Source organism: Photinus pyralis, unplaced genomic scaffold, assembly GCF_008802855.1.
Source record: "Photinus pyralis isolate 1611_PpyrPB1 unplaced genomic scaffold, Ppyr1.3 Ppyr1.4_LG2, whole genome shotgun sequence".
In the NCBI taxonomy this organism is placed as follows: domain Eukaryota; kingdom Metazoa; phylum Arthropoda; class Insecta; order Coleoptera; family Lampyridae; genus Photinus; species Photinus pyralis.
The window spans coordinates 33454871-33472963 of NW_022170403.1; the positions used below are offsets into that span (position 1 = coordinate 33454871).

At 35.1% G+C, this 18093-nt stretch overlaps 1 protein-coding gene across 2 annotated transcripts; it reads right to left on the minus strand.

Annotated features, from left to right (window-relative positions):
- Positions 1-2199: 2199 nt before the first annotated feature.
- Positions 2200-15265, minus strand: LOC116163615 (protein roadkill). 2 transcript variants are annotated; one of them, XM_031477638.1, is made up of 8 exons: positions 15138-15265; positions 9708-9858; positions 9089-9210; positions 4643-4922; positions 4416-4593; positions 4120-4298; positions 3932-4074; positions 2200-3554 (listed from the first exon to the last, which is right to left on the minus strand). In XM_031477638.1, the coding sequence occupies exons 1-8, from the start codon at positions 15248-15250 to the stop codon at positions 3410-3412; spliced, it is 1311 nt and encodes a 436-aa protein (XP_031333498.1). In that variant the 5' UTR covers positions 15251-15265; the 3' UTR covers positions 2200-3409. The 2 variants fall into 2 exon arrangements, with proteins under 2 accessions (XP_031333498.1, XP_031333500.1); XM_031477640.1 differs by lacking the exon at positions 15138-15265 and adding an exon at positions 12333-12379.
- Between the last annotated feature and the right edge of the window lie 2828 nt (positions 15266-18093).

Genomic DNA, 18093 nt, shown 5'->3' on the forward strand with positions numbered 1-18093 from the left:
TCAGTTGTGCAATCTCCCTACAGTTTCTCGGCAAAATTATATCTGAAACTTTCAAATACGCCACCTGCCTTGGCAGAATATGCTCGGAAGTGGCATAAAATTATTTCATTATAGTAGTTAGGTTTGCTTGGTTGGTGGAGTAAGCACTACAATCTTTACCAGCATTTAAATTGTTCCCCAAAAATGCGCATTTTGTTCTGGAATGTTAATATCACCGTAGTCTTCAAATTTCACTTTTAACATATCACCAAAAGGTAACTGATTTCACCATCAGTTCGGTGTTGTTCCGAAATTTTGCTTGTAAAAGTTACCCAAAAGATCATTCAAATCTTTAGCACAATTTGCGCCTGCATTATATTCAAAAGTAATTTAAACAAAATATTTTTTTAATTGGAGTAGGATTAGTCGCATTTCCATTTTGATTTCTTACATTTCCAAACATATTTTCAAGAAGTTCCTATTTTGTGATTCTATGTCCGGCAAACAAATCCGTGAAACGACTACACATGTGCTTTCACTACGTACACGCTAATTTGAAAACATTATATGATTTCCAAAGCGAGAAGCGCGAGTCGGCGCTGATAACCGGTAAGCGAGAAACCTGCCTCCACTCTGTTCGTATCTACAGTTGCGCATTTGTAAGTCATCAGATGAATATCACCCTTAATTGTCTATCCGAGGATGTTTTTATTTTTCCTGCAGGATGAAATAGGGAGCAGGAATTGCCGAAAATATATTTTGTCTTACTAACCTATCATAGCACATTTTATATCTGTGATACGCGGGCATAAAGTACCACATTATGCCCTAGGGTAATGGGTATTAAGTACCACCATAGTAACTCATATTTGCAGGTCATTAAAAATTAGAAACGTCAATTTTTAATTGTCATTACCTACTAATTCACAAGATTGACCTTATTTCGTATAGTTTCTGGAACTTTTTCCTCATTTACGATGAATTGAATTATTTAAAATTACGTTTGGATGGTTTCAATCACATTAACAAATTCGAACAACGCATACTTGATCATGATCAAACATAATGAATTATTTTGTAAACGAATATTTACTTTGACGAAGAAAACTATTTGTAAGACATAAAATTTTGTATGTACCACTGGCATAAACTGATGTGTATACTCTCGGGCGACTAAAAAGCTCTCGGGATTTTTGCATTTTTTGAACCTGTACTGTTGTTGCGTTAACAATTACTTTTTATGATCTGGACAAAATGGGATTCTGAGTGACGTCATTCGCGTATTTTTATACTGAACATTTTGTAATGTACCCAGGCCAGCCCCAAGGGACTGCGCAACTCAAGATTTAAAATTCCATCCCAAACTAACTCAACCCCATAGCACGTGTGACGTGATCGTCTAGACATTTATTGACAAAGCTACCTAATCTGAATAACCGATTAACAGGACGACTTACTACGTTGCGTTTTAAGAGTTGCTACAAGATATGTGTTGCTTGTCGGAGCGAGGATCAAGTAAGGAATACAAATAAAACAAGTACATGCTTTAAAAACGGAGATTTAATCCAAATCATTCGCATTGCAAGATTAAATTTAGAAAATGGTAGTTCACCGAGTACAAATATAACAATAGGCTGGGAAAAAAAGAACTGACCAAGAAAAAAACCAGCCAACAAATTAATATTGAACTTTATAGCAAAATTAGTTGTCTGTTGTAATGGCATAAATGCATGTTGTCAAGTACATCAATACAATGTCGAATCACAGGCTCCACTGGAATTCCTAAAGAATCAATTGACTGAGGCAACCTTTAGTATACGGACCATGATGGCTGCCCCCATGTAGGTGTCATTTGTCAATTCAGCATTAGCAATCCATCTTAATTTATAAGTTCGTGTGTCCATCCCACATGAAGCCCCACTCAAAACTTGCAATTCCATGTTGCCATTTGTGATAGCGTATGATTGGTTGCAGGGGCAGTAAGTTCTCGATTATTATTTTTGTCGATGATCGTACAATGGGCCTTTGGTGTGCCGAAGTGCTGCCTGGTCGGCTCCCCTGTGAATAGATAGATAGGCTGAGCAAGTCACATGCTAGCGTCAATTTATAGGTTCGACAAAACAGCTTTCCTATTCAGATAATGACCATCCCCAAGTATATAGGTACTAGCTCCATTCACCTTGACTGCAAATCACATGAAATTGTTTAAAAACAAACACAATTAATAAAATTGTCTATTATTTTTAAGAAAGTACTATCTGCATTTTAACAATCAATTCATTTTATGAACAATGCATATACAATACTCTTAAACAGCCATAAATGAGTAGCCACCTAAGATAAACTAATATTTATTGCGTATCGATTTTACCCTAATGCAAGAAACCGCAAACATAAAAGAACTGATTTTTATAGTCGGAAAATTTGTTCTTTGTTATAATTTTAGTTTACCTTAGCTTTTGACGTAAACTACATCTAAAGACCATTTCATCACATACACTTATTCATAGTTCTTAACACTTTAGAACAATCAATATGATTTAAAATTGTATTTCACTTCAGGAGCAATATTCAAGTAATTTTTTTCGAATCGATCGATAAATAAATATTTACACTAAAAACTGCAGCCAAATCAGTAACGTACAGGTTAGTAGTGTCGTCTTCATTGTAAATTTCGATACTGCTGCACGTCTTACAAAAGCCTTAGTGTAGTATACAGTATGGTACAGAAAGAAATGATAATATCAAATAACATCTTAGGACAAAATTGGATAAACAAAGGAATTATTTTAGAAATGCCAATTTATCTCCCTTACTGAACATGATCTATGTTGAAGCATATGCGTTTGCTAAATAAATACACGTTAGTCAAAATTTAAATTATAAAACAAATTAAATTTTGAAATCGAATTATGCTTCACATTGTCAATACATTCATTGTGCTTCTCGTATAAATTCACACATATTACAACACAAAACTCCCATTATAATTTAAGCTATATTAGTCTAACACACATTATGTACACAAATTGATTATTTAAAGGAAATCTATCAACCCTACTATTGTATTACTTGTTGAATTATTACACGAGATCGCTAACTAAAAACTAATTTTGTATCAGGTTGAAAAATTTATATTGTAGGAACAAACTATCGATAATCATATCACAATTCTGTTAAATGGCACAGTGATTTTCCATATTCTTACGTCGGATAAATATAAATATAAAATACAAGTAAATGATCTTAGCTGTACAAAAATTTCAAATTTCGTTTCACTGAGCCAAACAACTTTCAAATATTATTATTTACTCTACTACTGAGAATATCAGCAAATATTTAGGGTACAATCAAATATGATTGAACGAGTGTTTCTTTAGTATCTTATTTGAACACATTAACAGCAGTCTATACCACCGACACATTGATGTTAACTTTGTTTCACACGCTTCCGTGGTGGTCCTATAGGGGGTATTTGTTGTGTCGCTAGAGCACGAAATGCTTCCGCTATCAAATGTGGATGAGTTTGGATCATGGATTTCCAGCCGGGAGTATCCATAACATCTGTGGCATGCCTAAAACAATTGTCATTAGAAATTGTACTCCAAGAAATGTACGACTGTACAAAAAAAAACTATCACTTTGACATTATATTGTGTGTTTTTCATTCTCAACTTTAACTAATCAAGTCTGCATGGGGATGTACTGTACCTCATTTCCAATGGGCAATTATGTTAAGATTACACAGCCGACAGCTAACAATATATCGCCAATGTTAAATATTGACGAACGGATTTATTGTCACACCTTTACCCAAAATATTTATTACTTGATTTACCTACCCCTTATTCTTAATGTATTTTTAAGTGTCTACAATCCCTATTTAATGAAATATTGTAATTGGTACTATAACGTGACTTCTCCATGAAGTCAAAATGAATGTAATACTCACGTATTAATAAAATCTATGGCTTGAGCTTTCAACTGGTCTGCACTATGTAAATCTGCAAGAATAAGTATTTCTGCGGCATTTTCTATTGACAAATTTGTACATAATGCTTCTTCGCACATTACTTTCAGCCTTTCTAATGCATACTACAAGAGAAATGAGAATGCATTAATTCAAAAATGCAGACTTACTTTATCTGCAGCAGCTAATAAATCGTCTGCCATTTTTTCTAAATTGGATGCTTTTCCCGTATATATAAAACGTAACATTTCTCTTAATACTTCGTGATCTACATCGGTTATATCTACACGATTATGCTTTCTTTCTTCCATTTCATGTTCGAACATCGCTTGGAAAACTGGACTACGAGCTGGAAGTAATTTTTTTATATTAGTTCATTATGATAATCGATACGGATCTAAATGTGTCAGAGCTACAACATATTTTTTTTGCATCTTCGTTATTAAGAAAATCTGTGAAATGTTACCTGCTAAAATTGCTTTGTGAGCTTGAAATTCCCTTCCCGCTACCGAGAGAGTTACATCACTAAATTTTTGGTTTTCAAACAATAGTCCCAAATCATCAGATAAACGACATTCCGGAACTTTGAACTGTATTGTATTGGACTGACCCGATATATTTACACTATCTGCCACTACACTAACCTGAAAACAAAAATACAAGAAAACCGACAATTTACTCAAAAATGCATACCTCACAAAATATGGTTAATTTATCATCTGGAAGTAGACCGTTGGCTTCATCTAACAAAAAATCTCTACGAATAAACTTCTTAAATCCCCAATCCTTTCCCTGGACAAATCGGTAAGCTCTTTGACTTTCCATGGCTTTCGTCTCCTCTCTTTTGGCATTTAATATACTAAATTTAAATTTGGCTCTAACTTCACTCTTATTACAAGAGACGAGGAGTAAATAAAGTGAAAGGTAGTCTTTGCTTTCTTCATCCAAGCCTTTGGGATTTACTCGCAAACACCTAAAAAAAATTAAATGTCACGTCATAGAAATAATAGTATAGAAATTGTGGAACACATCCAAACGCCAAAGAGAGGGATAAAATTTGTATTACAGCAAAAGATCGTAAGCTAACAATCAAGAACTAAATGGGTCATTTATTATTAATATCATTTAATTGAATGAATAATTAAGCACCAATCAAATAACATTTGGAACCTTTACAAAAATTATGTTGACCCGCCCAAACTCACGGGTCCGCGAACAATTTCAAAAATGATTTTTTCTTATGCCGAAACTGGACAATCCGCCAGCTAGACATTTTCAAAAATGGGCTAAAAAAATGTGCTACTGTTTCCGTTTTATTCGTCTGTCTGTCCGTCCATCCGCACTCACTTCTGCGGTTTTGAACTACTTTTAGGAAAATTATTCTAGAGGCCTGGAGCCTATATCTTGAGGGTGTGGCAGATGGCTTTCAAATTTTGTTGTCTTAAGGGGGGCCATCCCCGTTCATTATTCCCCCGAGATCCTGTTTCTCAAAGTAAAACATGCATAACTTTTACATGAGACAACCAATTTGTCACATATTTTTGTATACCTCTAGTGGTGCCATGTAACACGTTTGAAAATTGGGGGGTACGCTCTACCTTCCATGGCTACTGAAAGGTCGTATCGAATTGATTTCTATAAACGATAACAGTCTTCCGCGATTCGCGGGGAGAAGGGGGGGGGGGGGGAAATGGATTTTTATCTTTCATGGTATTCTATAAGTCTCACCAAAAGAAACTGATTTCTTCCAACTACCGCCCCTCTCTTTTACCCATTATCAAAATGGAAGAAGAGGGGGGGCGGCACTGGCTTTATTCTTCATGGTACTCTAATGAAAGATCTCAATGAAAGGAATTAATTTCTGTCAACCATACTCTTCCTCATCGTGATCGGTTAGAATTCCTTATATCCATAAGAGCGGATTTGCGGAGGAGGGTACAGTAGGCGCTCGGTAATCCGGCGCTAGAGTCTGGTACTCCCAGTAGTCCATTTAGCGACTCAGCTGACCCATTCTATAATCTGGGACTTCCCACGTGAAATTTTCCAAATTTGTTTTCACGTTCGATCCTGCCCCAACCCTGACAGTGAAACCATGCGTCTTTTTGCTTTCATTGGCGCCTGCGTGCGTTGAATGCTTAATAGTTGCCCGCGCACGTCGGTCGCTTAGACAAGATACCGGTCTATTTGTACCTACTTTAGTACTCGTTTACTGTAGGAATCTATGATACAATTTATTAGCCAAAATTATGAAAATTACAGTCAATGTATCCATTAAATTTTTGGAATGTGGTATATTTTTACCCAGTCATAATGTTGGTTCACAGAGGGATGGGGTCCCGGAATTCAACACATTCAATGTGGCAACCCTATGTCTAGTCTTGGATGAAAAAATAACTGGATTGCTAGCAAAGTCAAATTTATGAAGCCAACATCTACAGCGCCATCACAGGGCAGTTGTGCGTTTTGTGAAACGAAATTTGACACACGTCACTGTTACGAGATTTAATTAGGGTGTTTTATAGTGATTTTATGTAATTTTGTTAGTTAGTTGTGTTACTTTTATATAATTAATTAAAAATGAGACGCTGAAGTTGTTTGTAAAAAAATGTGATGCAGTTTACAACCTTAAAAACAAGGACATTAAAACAGAAACGTTTTTCGCTAAGTAAAAGGCTAATTCGGTTCCTTCAATTTTCCCAAATTCATCAATTGAAAATGTCGATAGTCGATAGACCAAGAACAAGTTGAAGAAATGAGAGTAGGTGAAAATGTATACACTTTCCCTGATCATCAAAATATGGATCTTAATGGTTGTGTGACACCCTCACCATCATGTTATACACGTTATCTTGGAAATTGGTTAGACGCTGCAATAAACATGTACATTTGTTAAATAAAAGCTTATTCTACAAACTATCGGTATCATTATCCAAAAATTATATCTATTTCACATTTATTTATTATATAAATTAATTCGTCAGGTATAAAGTTAAACAGTTATCGTATAAATATTTTGTATGGATATACTTGTCCTTGCAAATTTCATATTTAGCGCCTCAGATTTAGTTCTCATTTTAGTCATACCCAGTGATGGCGCTGCAGATGTTGGCTTCAAGTTTTATATTAAATATTATACGACGCTAGCAGTCCAGGTTTATATGGTCGAAGATTACATCACCCTAACATGGCCTACTACTGGGACAATAACTATTGAACGGAGTATAATTGCTGCAATAAAATCTTGCACGTCTAAACAAGTTTTGACAGGAAGTTGACGTTTATTTCAATCTTTGACAGTTGGTGTGCAAGTGCTGTGCTACATGGAGGGAAAGCGTGTGTGGTCAAAAGAAGACACGTCTTCTTTAATTAACACTTTTGAAGAATTTCCGGAGTTGTTTTATTTTTGTTTGTCGTGCGTGATATTTCTACTTTACAATAATTTGATGCTATTTTATATTTCTCCTGTGTGTGCTTATCTTCATACACAGCGCCATCTACTACCTTCCTATAATGAATGCAGGATAGTAATACGTAAAACCTTAGCAGTGAATTTTGTAAATTCAAATCAAATTTACTAGATGTTGCTACTCTACTGTTTAATTACTTAGTTCATACACCCACAGACTTCCTAAAATATCTGAAATTTTTGCAACATTGCCCTTTCTATTCTGAGAAGTCTATTCTGAGAAGGCGTTATTGTGTTATTGCTGTGCTCCTAAGGATAGCGACTGTAATAATAAAGAAAAAAACAGGACCTTGTATCCTTGTTTACATATTACATATCGCACATTTGATTGATTACTAAGATAATTATTGGTCAATTTTATATCAAAGATCGTTTGGCTAGTAACATTGCCACCAGTTTTTTTTTAGGTAGGTACCATTATGTACTAGTGTATCGTTCAACCATAATTACAAAATAAGATAGATCTATTTTGTTATACAATGATCAACAAGTTAATTGTAGCAGAATAATTACATACATTTTACTATACAGGGTGTTACAGTAGTAGTAAACAGTGTCAGTGTGTCTAAAAATTGGATTGTAAAGACGATCAAAACAAGCACTTTTTCCAAATAACGAGGGTCCAAGGTGTTTCGTTTGGGAGCCACCCTAAAAAAAGTGGTGAAATTTCTTCTTTAATTTTCTTTTTGGGGTCTACCCTTTCTGGTTTTGCAAAATTCTTGCACAACATTAAACTTGTTTCCGCATTATTTACTATCATGAGGACGATCACGTTTTTTATTTTTAAAATTGTAGAGCCAGCTGAACTACCGGGACCAAAATTAGCTCATACGCTCTCTTTGAAAATAACCCGACATAGCCTCGTTTACATTCTTCATTCTTCCTATTTAAACAAAAACTTCCCGACTACACTGGACATTCCTCTACATCAACAGAACTGATCAAACACCTGCATCGCTTATCTCGCACGTGACGTTGTTTGTCGAAAAACCAATTAATTCTTGCCCAATAACAACTTTTTATCAACCCCTGACCAGATATAACTTGAAATCCGCGTAAAAATTTCGATTAATTGCTAAGTTATCCGTTTTCAATTTATCACACAAACTAAAGACAGCCAATAGAATTAAATGAATTAAACAATTACCGACTAAATTTACAATAAGGAACTAACATTAAAATGATAAATCAACAAATTTTCCAATTCTGTGTCTATTTGAAATAAGGATGTCCTGACTGCTATTTCCAGTATTCAGTATTTCCAGTATTACGTTAACAACACGTATTTTTAGACTACAAAGTGGCTCGCTTTTATCTTTTATCTTCAGCATTGTTAGAAAACAATTTCTTTTATGAAAAAGTTTAATTAGAATGCCATGAGAGATTTCCAAAATAAAACTGTGTGTTGATGGAAACACAATGAAGTTTTATGGTTTGATTATTATGAAGCTAAAAAAATTGAACTGTAACACGAAAAAATAAAAACAAGATCAGGGGGAATAGTTTCTTTTAACGCTGAACCACAAACTTGTAGAAATAGATTCTGGAAGGTTTGACATCGATAGTTGCTTTCCAAAACAGGGTTAGTGCCCTGGCAGTCAATTATTATTTAAAAACATAAATTAAACCGACTTTCATTTGATATAAATACAACGTGTATTTTAACAACTTACCATTTAAGTTTATCATTCGCACCAGCGGAAAAAGTTGAAGACTTTAATACTTCGCCCATTTCTTCCCGGCAAAAACTAAAATTATTTATCGTCCACATATAACTAAACTTCACCACTTTCACCTGAAACAAACATTAGTTGATAAGTGACATTTTAGTACCATCGCCGTTTGTACATGAACGCTAAATGTTAAAACACTGAAAGCCATCGTACAATGAAATTTCTGTAGGAAAACTGTAGTTTGGATACATAAAAAATATGCAAAACATTACAGAGAAGAAACCTGTATATTATTTTCCAGTATGTGCAACAAATGCAGGCGGTTCCATGCATATCCTGGTACAGAAGAAAGAAGGTAGGATTTTATGAGATTTTTATTATTGCACTATACCGTCATAATAACAATTAAAAAAACATGTTTTAATAACTAATGAAACACAAAAGCTGTGGCGATCACTTTACATCTCGCGTTCAAAATATACATGCACAACAAAAATTTAAGATATTTGCCAAAGATGAATAATCAATAAATAATGAAATACAATCAACACCAACCATTTTTAATAGAAAATAAGAAAACTCGATTTTGTAAAACTAAATCTTTAGATTTGAAACGTACCTGTGTGTAACACCAATTTTCCGCAACTGGAGTGTTAACTTCTTGAGGAGGTGGACTTGGTACACGACTTACAGCCATACTACTTGTAGGTTGTAAGTTTGAAGTAATCCGTGCCGTTTGTCCGTCTGAACATTCACTGGTCACAGATATCCTAAAACCAAACCAAAAAATTATTTCAAAATAATACTCAAAGCAAATTATTTTGAGAACTATTCATTCATTCTTCCCTATACTTAAATATCACTCCCTAGTTTTCAAAATTGACATTTTAAAGATCAAGGTAACAAAGGTTGCGTTTTACCACAGAGTACTAAATATAGAGATTCAACGCTGTGCAATAAAGTGTTCGCTTTTAAGAAACCAACCCCTACATTTAGGGATTTTCATTTTTGTTCATCAACACAATTGTGTACCAATGAAGCACAACTTTCTACAGTAAGTTTTAAGGTTATACCATACTACTCAATGTTGTCAAGTTCCTTTAAAATCAATGGATCGTTTCATTTCATAAACTAAACTACTACCTGTAACTGTAAAGATAATTATAGTAGAGGCTCTCTATTTAAACTTTTCGTAATGATGTCGATATGGCACAATGTAGGAATGAAAACGATAGTTTAGTGTTGCTCATGTAAATTACATACAGTGCGTAAATTTTAACTCTGAACATACAAATCTCCTATGTTCAATATATGAAGATGAAAGAAATGGAAATGTTACAGATGTATTTCAAAAATCACAGGATTTATTTGCTGCTAAATATCTCGGATAAGCAAATTCCGTCAGTTGCCACAATTCACAACAGCATTAAACAAGTATAAATTGTGAACAACTCTTGTGCAGATAAAGCGCATTTTTTTAAACCTTCAACATGTACTACAAAGACGCCCTCACCCAATAAAGTTACACGGCCTAGCACAGCTAAAAAACACAATACTCTTTCTTCTCAGAAACACACCACGTTATCACAACCCACTCGTATTCAACCCAAACGCAAAAACCTAAACAGCACCACTAGCTCACAAAATACTGTAATATCTCCATCAATAACCCAAGCAACAACACAAATACAACCTCAAGAACAAAGAAACACCATAAATACAAGTAAGGCAACATGTACCACAAAGACAGGTCCACTGAATAAAGTTACACGTCCTAGCACAGTTAAAAAACACAAAACTCCTTCTTCACATAAACACACCACGTTATCACAACCCACTCGTATACAACCCAAACGCAAAGCCAAAGAAACACTTACACAATAAACTCTATTTAATAAAAGTACAGGAATTATTATAATATTTTTGTTTTGTTTTCTTCTTTCCTGATAGCGTTGACTATTGTGGCCATTAATAGCTATGTTGGTAAGTATGAATTACATACTATCCCTAGATTTCCAATGTGAGTGTGCGAATATTTATTTTATTTTTTATTTTTTATTTTTCTTTAGAATAATAATAATAATAATAATAATAAGCGTTGGCTATTGTGCCCATCAATAGCTATGTTGGTAAGTATGAATTACATACTATCTATAGATTTCCAATGTGAGTGTGTGAATTTTTATTTTATTTATTTATTTTTTTTATTTTTTTATTTAGGACCCTACATAACTTCACCAGACACAGACACTAATCGTTACTTGATTTTAATCCGTGCGATTAGTTAACCAGGCTAGACCTGAGTTCTCACAAGATACACCGACCATAATAATAATGACATTTATTGAGTTTTAAGTAAGACAGTATTTTAACCCATTTATTAAAAAAAAGAACAACTCATTAAAATAAATAAATGAGAGATAAAATTAATTTTTACCACCCCCATTAGAATATCATGAAGGGTAGAACATGTGTTACCCCCCCCCCCACATTTCCTAAAGTTTAACTTGGCACCACTAAAGGCATGCGTATGCAAAATATGAGACCAATTGGTTGTCATATGTAAAAGTTATGCACGTTTTACTTTCAAAAACAGCATCTCAGGAAATAATTCGTGGGGGGCCTCCCTTTTAGACAGCGAAATTTGATGGCCGGCTGGCACACCTTCAAGGTATAGGCTACCTACTGCAAAAAATTCCAGGACTCTAGGACCATTCCTCTAGAAGTAGTTCAAAACGGTAGAAATGGTTCCGGGCGGACGGACAAAGCGCATACAATAGTACATTTTTTTTTTTAATTCTTAAAAAATGCGCTAAAAAGTAGGACGATAGCCCCGTAAAGATGAAGATGTGATAGTGACACGGCCTGGCAGACGCAAAAGTCGCCACAATAGCGCCTTTTGTTTATTTTTGTGGAAATGCACTAAAACCAACACTACTGTAAAGCAAATTTATAACGTGAAAATCCACTTGGATTCGCGGAGATTTCTTACGGCATCAAGACACTGCCGTCCAATTTCCAGCTTACCTAATGTCTGGGATTTCAACAAACTAGGAAAATTCGGGCAATGAAATTTAGAGTTTTACTTGTATATTGTTTTGTAAAGTATTTCCAGTTGTTAGACAAATTCAATTTATGATTACGTCCTCATTGAACAAAAATATCGAAATACCTGCGTGTGTACTGAAATAAAGTCATTACATAACTGAAGGTTAAAAATAAAGATGTTATTATCACATCTTACCTCGATAGTGTAAACATTAGGGCGACCTTATAGATTAATAAATTAGTTGCAAAACAATGCTAAGCTATATAAATATTTAAATTAGTATCATTACTGGGAACAATACGTTGCAAACGTAAGGAAGGACAAAACCAATACAAGTAATATGTTAGTCCGTTGCTCAAACATCGATGGAGCGCAAGTGGAAATATCTGATTTCGCACAAAGAAAAATTCAAATACAAAAATAGCCCACGCGATTAAAAAATTGTCAAAAATCACAAGCGTAAGTCGCCAGCAAATCTTGAAAAGAAGGCCATGAAAGTTTATATTAACAGATCTAAAATAAATTTCTTGCTTACGTAGTATGTAAAGCATTCACCTGATGCGCAATACCGTAATAAACATAAGTATATTGCATCCACGTGGTAGAGATTTTGTGCCGTATTTGTAAAAAACATATTGCTTGGGGCCCGTTTTAACCGAAACGTGGCCATATAAAAATAGCAGACAAGAAAGTTAGAACTTTCAGGGAAACATTTTTGTTAATAAATGTAACCAAGAGAAAAATACAAATAAGCACCCCAAAGCAATTCAAAATTGAATGATATATGAAAAATAATAGATACTTATTATGTTATTAAAAATCAGAAAATTTGGAAACAGCATGCTTCAATGTAGTCATACTTAGTCCAGGCAACGAAGGAAAAATAATAATAATAATAATAATATATTTTAACCTTTTTCGCTATTTAACAATAGATGAGGCAAGTCAGTACAAATACATATAGTATATATAAAATAATAGATAAAACACGAATGAGACGTAGATAGACCAACAACAATTTAGAAATTAACTCATTACAACAAATACTACGTTTCTGAAAGAAGAAGAAACTCCTCAATTGTGTAGCAGCATTTTGAAACGAGGTAATCTTTCAGCGTCTTTTTGAAAAGTTTTGAGTCCTGAATCTGTTTTATATCAGCTGTCAGCGCGTTGTAGAGGTAACATCCTGCGTAATGCACTGATTTTTTAAATTTAGTGTGTTGACATCTTGGTAAATACATATGGTGTCCTTTTCTGGTAAGGTAGTCATGATTATCGCGGTTTCTTTTAAATTTACGTCTAAAAGTATGAATATAAAGCAAGATTTTGTATATGTATAATGATGTGAACGTTAGTATCCGACTGTTGCGGAAGGTGCCCCGACAAGATTGATTAAACTGGAGCTTGAAAATACGTCGGATTAACCTTTTTGGTAAAATGAACACACGGCAATAGCGGAAAAAAAAGCGTGTAGAAGCCAATTTTGGCACAGATGTAGGGGAAGGTATCTTGAACAACATACTAAAAGTAGGGGGGGGGGGGGTTAAAGAACCCTTTTTTTAGTTTTTCGCGAGGTTTTTCATGAATAATTTAAAAACGGTTGCTCCTAGTTAAAAATTTTGCTCTAGAGAATTAAACGGCATACAATTATCTACAAAATGATATAGCACTAGCACAGTATATAAGTCATGATGATACTTGAATGAATGATGAAATAGGCGAGATTGTGTGGGCAGGAGTCAAAATCGTCATCGTCGTCGTCGTCATCGATGGCATCGTTCGGCGCTACATTCGTGCACATGCCAAGGCAATTGCCGCAAGCGACGGAGCAAGCAATGCCTGCCTTGCGGCAGCCACACCTTCCTCAGTACCCAGTTGTACATCGGCAAAATATTGCGGTAAGTATCGCCTAGGGTGCCACTGGACCATTTGTGGTTACTGGGAATAGTACCCCGTCTTCTCCTTAGGCCCAACCCCATTGGGTGGGCGGTAAGGGGTTATTGAGCCACTGTTGTATCTGTAAAAAAAACACAGGCCGCTCTCTTTCCTCCTAAAACTGTCTACTTGCTCATCTTTTCTCACAATACTAGATTTTACTAATCCATTTATTCCTTTTTTCCCACATTTGACACTGTCATCACCACGTGTTAATATGTGGTATCAAGTAAAGTAAAACACACTAGCTTAAAGATGCGCAACTTATCTTAAAGACTCACTAAAGACAATGGAATCGAATGAGTTCGTTCGCGTCGTTGTCATGAGACAACACGTTGCATTTGAATAGATGCGATCCGGTTAAAATTTTAAAAATTTTGATTTTTCTTCCCTCTGGATCTCATTAAGTATTACGAGTATTACACTGTGCTATATCATTTTACAATGTCTCGCATGTGTCATGCAAAAATAAAATGGAAATAAAAATTGAGTCTAACAGGAGATAAAGTCCATTTGGCGCCAAAATGATATTTTGTTCGTGAGAATTTTGGAAAACTTAATTATGACGTCATCAAATTTTTCCCAAGAACATCCCAAATTATTTGATTTAGAAAGCCTTCCTTCTTTTGAACAACGTTTTGAATTGTTTAAAAGAAGTTTGCGATATTTGATTTGGTTAAAAAGATACAAGCCTGAACGTCCCAACAATACTTTAAAAATTTCTGCTTTGAAAATAACATTACTAGGGTAAATTCAAAACAACCCTTGTTCGTGTGACGTGAAGATTTAATTATTTTTCATGCAAGGATTTTGTACTCTGATTGTATCATGGTAAGTGATTTTCGAAGCATTCATTTTTAAAGGTATATACACTGTGATCATTAATCATTGCCTGTGCCGTTCTTATGAAACATGACTTTAGTAACCATTTGCCGCAACGCATGTGATGCTGAACCAATACTAAACATAACCTCTAAATCTAATCCTCCAGTCACCTCCCGTTTGATTCCACAACCATTTAACGTTTTAGATTGTACTATTCTGCAACTGCCACATGCCACTTACTTTGGAAAAAAATAATCTGCTTTTGCAGTCCTATTTCTGTAATGGAAGTAAACACGAAAACGGGGTTTGGACGTATTCGACTCGCCTCTGCATGGAAGAATTTCGAGAAGCATATCCTGAACATATCGTTGATTACGAGAACTTACGCCGCCACATTCTTCCTATAGTTAAGAGATTTGACGATACGAGAAGTGTTGCTTGTGGAAAATCCCCTGGTCGCCCAACAGTTGCTAACGAGGCGGCAGCAGAGGATGTGCGTACTCTGCTTGAACAAGGCCCGCAAAAACCACTGCGACAGCTATCCCAACAAACTTGTTTGTCATACGGACCCTGTTGCATTTTTACCAGTACCAAGTGACCGTGATACAAGAACATAATCATCCCGACTTTGAAAATTCCTTTTTATGTGGGCATCTAAAAAACGTTATTTATAAAAATCGTTTACACACCATTGAAGGATTACGTGTAGCTATAGAAGCGACTGTTCATAACATAACACTTCGGCAACGTCGTGCAGTTTTCGAAACACGAGCGAAAACATGAAGAATAGCGTGGATTTGTGTCTCTTTCACTGGGGTGTCCACTTCGAACATTTATTAACGAGCTCCTAGCGAGTTTATAATTTTGTAATGTCTGTCCGTCTGTCCATTACCACGATAACTCATAAACGAATGGACCGATTACGATGAAATTTTGCAAGTGGATTCTTTATCAAATTTGTAGGGCGGAGTTCGTGAATTGGCAATGTAGTGTAGATCAAAAAATAAAGTAGGCCCTTTTGACACCTCCGTGAGTTATGAACCGAATTGCATAAAATTCCATATGCGCACAGCTTTAGCCATATAAAACACAATTCCAAACGTTGAGACTAATCGATCAGCATTCACAGTGCCCTTTGCGCATCTCGACCATTTATAAACCGGATTGCAAACTTTCTTATTTATGGGGGTAATTAAATGAAATTTGATACATAGCCACTTGGAATAAAAGCAAATATAACGCCAGTTTAAAAATTTGGGTTTGCGCATTAGTCCAATCAAATAAGAAAAAATAAAAACATTAATCGGTAAAGATCTGAAATTTTGGTACACATGTTCATTAGTGTTCCCCATTGGACATACTAAAAGTCCCCGTCAAAATCTGTTGCGCTCGAGGCGCCATTCTGAAAAAAAGGAGCACTTTTTCAGTTTCTTGCCTATATATCGGCAACAATTATTGATACGGAAAAATAGTTCAGATAAAAAATATAGTTTATTAAATTGCCCATAAAAAAGCATATTAACATTTTTCTGTATGCCCAATACTTTAGCTATAATCGGACATCGAATAGGGAATCAAGTATCCTGAGCTCTCGAAACAGTCGCGCAGATATTTTTTTACAACTTTTTACAAATCATTAAAAATTCTACCAGTATTTCTTATATATGCGAAGTCGTCGCACTCAAGCTTGGTATGAGACACGTTTAGTAAGGTTTCTCATAAAACTCTCTCTCAATAGAACTTTCATCTTCAATGTGAGCACTGAGTGTCCGAACAGGGTCAAGGTCATTCTGAAGGTCTGATAACGATGTCGGTTTTAATATCTCTCACTAGCAGGCACGTTATACTTATGCAGATAAGGGCGTTCTTCAGCTTCAGAAATCATTTCGTTGCTCCAACTCTTTTACACATTTTCGCTTACCTTTTTGAAAAAAACATGATGTATCATCAAACATTATGTCATTGGTAGAATGCTTTATCGCACGACGATTCTGTTCATTTTTTGACTCTATTACAGCTATCGATGTAGTCATAAAAAAGACGGCCTCCTATAATATTACGATACGGGGCCTAAACGCGTTCTGACGTATTCAACGTGAGATTACAGCTAAAGTACTGGAGATACAAAAAAAATGTAAATACTCTTTTTTATAGGGAATTTAGTAAACTATATTTTTCATGTAAACTATTTCTTCGTGTCAGTAATAATTGCCGAGACATGGGAAAAAAACTGGAAAAGTGTACCGTTTTTCCAAGATGGCGTCTCGAGCGCAACAGATTTTGACAGGGACTTTTAATATGTTCAATAGAAAGTCCCAATAAATGTGTATACCAAAATTCAGATCTTTACCAATTAATGTTTTTATTTGTCCAAAATTGCGCTAATTTGACTGGACTACATGCGCAGTGCCAACTTTCTTATTTATGCAAGCAATTAAATGAACTTTCATACATATACACTTTAAATAAAAGCAAAACTAACATCAGGTTTAAAAGTCGGTTTTGCACATGCTATAGCCATACCCAGGAGCTCGTTTGCTATATTTGATTAATTTAGTGTAATTCGCAACTGTGGCTCATTATTAAGCGGCCGAGCAAAGCGTGTAAGCTTTATAAGGGAGTCCATGGTGTCCCTCTGTCCGTGAACACGATAACTGTCAAACGCTTGGACCGATTTGGTTAAAACTTTGCACAGTTGACCTATATGCCACATGTAACAAGTCTATTGAAAATGGGTCAAATGGGCCAATGACTCCGTGGGGTCACACCGAGGTGCTCTGCCGCTTTTTTAGACGCTCTTTATGGGTTTATTCAATTTGTAGAAGAAAGTAAATCACGTTTCAGTTACAAAACAATGTTTGCTATGTAATTTCAAACAATTTGGAAACTAATAAATGTTATTTACATGATTGCTTCTAATAAACATTTTAAGGTTATGCTTAGTAACGCTACGGTATCATGTGTTTTGCGGCAAATGTAATGTTTCATAAGACCGACACAGGCTCGGTACAGGCAATGATTAATGATCGCTCCGTATTTTTGGGGCAAGGCAAGTTAAGAAAAAAGGAGATTTCCAACAAAAATAATAATTCTGATATTCTGGGATGGCGTCATAATTCAATTTCCCAAAACCCTCCTTTCATATTTGAGATGGTCAGACTTTGCACTTTTTAGGTTCGCACAATACATCCGAGAC